Source organism: Aethalodelphis obliquidens, unplaced genomic scaffold, assembly GCF_003676395.1.
Source record: "Aethalodelphis obliquidens isolate GAN/ISIS:26980383/991018 unplaced genomic scaffold, ASM367639v1 scaffold31, whole genome shotgun sequence".
Lineage (NCBI taxonomy): Eukaryota > Metazoa > Chordata > Mammalia > Artiodactyla > Delphinidae > Aethalodelphis > Aethalodelphis obliquidens.
Window position 1 is genome coordinate 21905313 of NW_020837975.1, and position 1483 is coordinate 21906795.

Sequence of the window (1483 nt, forward strand, 5' to 3'; positions counted from 1 at the left end):
ACACACACACACACACACACACACACACACACACACACACACACACACATTCTAACTTCCTCTTTTAGCTCCAAGGGAAGCTATCTTTCCTGGAAGGCATCCTTGTATGTGGCTCTTTCTGGGCAATAGAAACCTACACTGTCATCATGGGTCTTGGAGCTAGGTTATTACTTTACTTATTTCCAGTCTACCTGCCACCTTCTTTGGGGGTCACTCTGGGCGAAGAATGTTTTTTCACAATACACCTTCACAACGGCACAATATTTGCTCTGGAGATGGTAGAGAGTAATATCAGACACTTCACTTCCTTACTCAATTTTTCTACTCTCTTAAGAATATTACTAAGTTACAGCGACCAAAGATCCTTTTAAGATCCACTGTAACGGGGGTTATCACCGTCCCAAGAGACAGTAAATTAAATGCAATTCATATCAGCATGGCTGCCCTTCCCCCTCCCTTGGGTGAATGGTTGCTTTTTGGTGATTTTCCTTTCTAGTGATCTTTAGTATAGTGTCTATGCTCCAAATAGACTGACAGAATTGACAGGCCAAAAGATAGCTACCGTGGCAAAAATAGTTAAGAACAGGTGCCAAGAAATCTCATACTTTTTTCTGATTTAATCCTCATGAAATTACATGAGGTTTTTAATTTTTACTAATTTTCCAGGAATGAAAAGTTAAAGAGCAGAAAGGTATCTTGTTAATGCCTGTCAGAAAATATTTCCCTGAAAGTTTGGCTTATATCAAAGTCAATAGTATTAATCAGTACACAATTGAGTTTTGCTTCTCTAATCTAAATTTTACTTCAATTGCTGGTGAGCAGAGAACTCTTCTAACTACAATTTATTATAACATTAGAGTTAGACCGAGAAAATACCTGTCACTCTTCTTTTTCACTCCAAAGATTGTCTTTCAAATGTCCACAGTTCACTTCTCCGATGCTCTCAGAACTTATTTATCCCTACTTTTGATTCTTTCAGCACTTACCTGTGATAGCCCATGATTCCTGAAGGCTTATCAGGACAATGATGAAAAATCCTGGTATTGGGACTCCAATTATGGCCATTTTCTTTTTAGGTGTCTCGATGAGGGTCAGTAGAGCTCAAGGTGGGTCACAACAGACTGGAATACAAGTAAAGAGAATGTAGGGTTTCAGAGCCTGACTGATTAAAATTTAAAATCAGTTGAGCTGCAGCCAATCAGAAAAATCATTTGATATGACACTGCTGTTGCTAAGGGATGGACTTTTGCAAAGGGTCCAGGAAAGGTGATGCTTTGTTCATTAGATGAAAAGGAACTTCTTAATCAATCAAACAAACTCACAACCAAACAAAAAGAACAAAAGAATCGAGTTTTCAAGAATGATGGGCAATCACTCAGAGACTCTTCCATCCCAATCCAAGTGCCAGAAATGGATCTCCCTGAAGCACATTAGTGAGAATAGAATCAATGGAAATATCCTAAGATAAGAGTTAGTGGCAGAT

The 1483-nt window shown here is 38.6% G+C and overlaps 1 protein-coding gene across 1 annotated transcript in view; it reads right to left on the minus strand.

The window, feature by feature from the left end:
- Positions 1 to 1172, minus strand: part of LOC113631216 (HLA class II histocompatibility antigen, DR alpha chain) — a 4809-nt gene extending 3637 nt beyond the window's left edge. Inside the window, exon 1 of the mRNA XM_027127530.1 lies at positions 987 to 1172. Coding sequence (XP_026983331.1) covers positions 987 to 1065 — 79 coding nt within the window. The 5' untranslated portion in view covers positions 1066 to 1172. The remainder of the gene's footprint in view (positions 1 to 986) is intronic.
- Positions 1173 to 1483: the final 311 nt, after the last annotated feature.